This window comes from Morone saxatilis, unplaced genomic scaffold (genome assembly GCF_004916995.1).
Source record: "Morone saxatilis isolate NCDOM2014 unplaced genomic scaffold, NCSU_SB_2.0 Contig24, whole genome shotgun sequence".
NCBI lineage: Eukaryota > Metazoa > Chordata > Actinopteri > Moronidae > Morone > Morone saxatilis.
In genome coordinates this window covers 15,402,204-15,403,672 of record NW_023339807.1, presented here as the reverse complement: position 1 = coordinate 15,403,672, position 1,469 = coordinate 15,402,204, and the positions used below count along the sequence as shown (strand labels likewise).

General features: G+C 40.4%; 1 protein-coding gene across 1 annotated transcript in view; it reads right to left on the bottom strand.

Annotated features, from left to right (window-relative positions):
• Nucleotides 1–1,469, bottom strand: part of slc50a1 (solute carrier family 50 member 1) — a 3,734-nt gene that overhangs the window by 1,588 nt on the left and 677 nt on the right. Inside the window, exons 3-4 of the mRNA XM_035672791.1 lie at nt 1,295–1,418; nt 1,040–1,201 (exon numbers count right to left, since the gene is read on the bottom strand). Of these exons, the coding sequence (XP_035528684.1) occupies nt 1,040–1,201; nt 1,295–1,418 (286 nt within the window). The remainder of the gene's footprint in view (nt 1–1,039; nt 1,202–1,294; nt 1,419–1,469) is intronic.

The following is a 1,469-nucleotide window of genomic DNA, read 5'->3' as shown; positions in this document are numbered from 1 at the left end:
ATGAGTGTGAGTTTGATCTTCTCTCTCCCAAGCTTTCTTTTTTTATTTTTACTATTTCAGTCCAGATTTTGTTGGTTTTCCAACAAGTGCATACTAAGAAGCATGTCAGTACAAGCACATCTGGAATGGTTTGTAGAATAGATGCTGATAATGCCACATATAAATCATGTAAGCTGTAAGCAGAAACAGAAGTACCAAGGGGATGAGCACAAACAGAGAGACTGAGAATAACAGGAGAACAGATGAGGGAAAGAAAGTGCAGAAATGACTGCGGAGTCATTCAGAGCTGTGCTACAAGATGGGGAGGGTGGAGACAAACAGGATAGGAGACGAGGAACAGACAAGATGACACAAAGAGAGAAAAAGGAAAGAGAGAGAACAGGGATTTATTCCTTCATTAGAATAGCCTGCACGTGCAGCGATGACTGAGTTACAGAAGACGTGCTTGCTGTGTCTGTACGATGTTCAGTGAGGGATACAAAAGAAAAGAAAGACTTAATGTGCCGATTCCAGTTGTACATAACGAATGTTTGTCCGAGTGGATTAAGTTTAATATAATCTGTTGCAGAAAAACGCACCTTTGCTTTGACATTATTTTTGGACTACTTTTTTCTTTTAACAGGATTCGTTGTATTTGACATTTATATGAAGAGTCTTTAACTTGATATGAACAAGCAAATTGATACTATATTACTACGTTAATAATTTTACTATATACTATATATTAAATAATCTCTTTCGGGAGAGATTATATTATATTTTTAACATCACGTCACATGCTGGAGGGAGTGGATGGAGGGCCAGTATGTTTGAGACCCCTGTTCTAATAGTTGAATCACTTATGTATGCCAATTTGATTATTAGATCATATTTATTCACAATTATTATCATCATCAACTATAACTCTATTCCAGAATAGACGTTACAATCATAAAAACATACTGTCCCTACATTATCTATGAACCCAGTGAGATGATAGTAAGTTACATGTACATGCTGTGTGTAGTTTGCGTTTGTCTGTAATGAATGTGAGCTGTACCAGGTCGGTGAGCGGGGACAGGTACATGCTGACGGTCACCACACTGCAGGTGAGGCCTAGCTGGCTGAGCCGCGTGTCTCCCTCAGGAAGAAACGCGGTGAAGTAGAACCAACCGACGGTCAGCACCGTCCCTGCTGCAAGGGTCTGGGACGTCACCAGTCTCTGAAACAAACACACCCACACAGATGCTGAGAGAAAGCTGTGCACACAACAAACTCAAATAAAGTGAAGTTATATAGTTGATGCTCAGCTGACCTTTTGTTTTGTATAGTGGAAGTACACGAAGATGTACAGGATCTGGAGTAGAGCTCCAATAATGTTGACCAGGACGATCGTCTGATCTCTCTTCAGAATCCCATAATACAGCCAGCCTAGGTTACTATGGAAACGAGACGAGCATAGATGTTCAGACCAGAGCAAGATCAAGGAT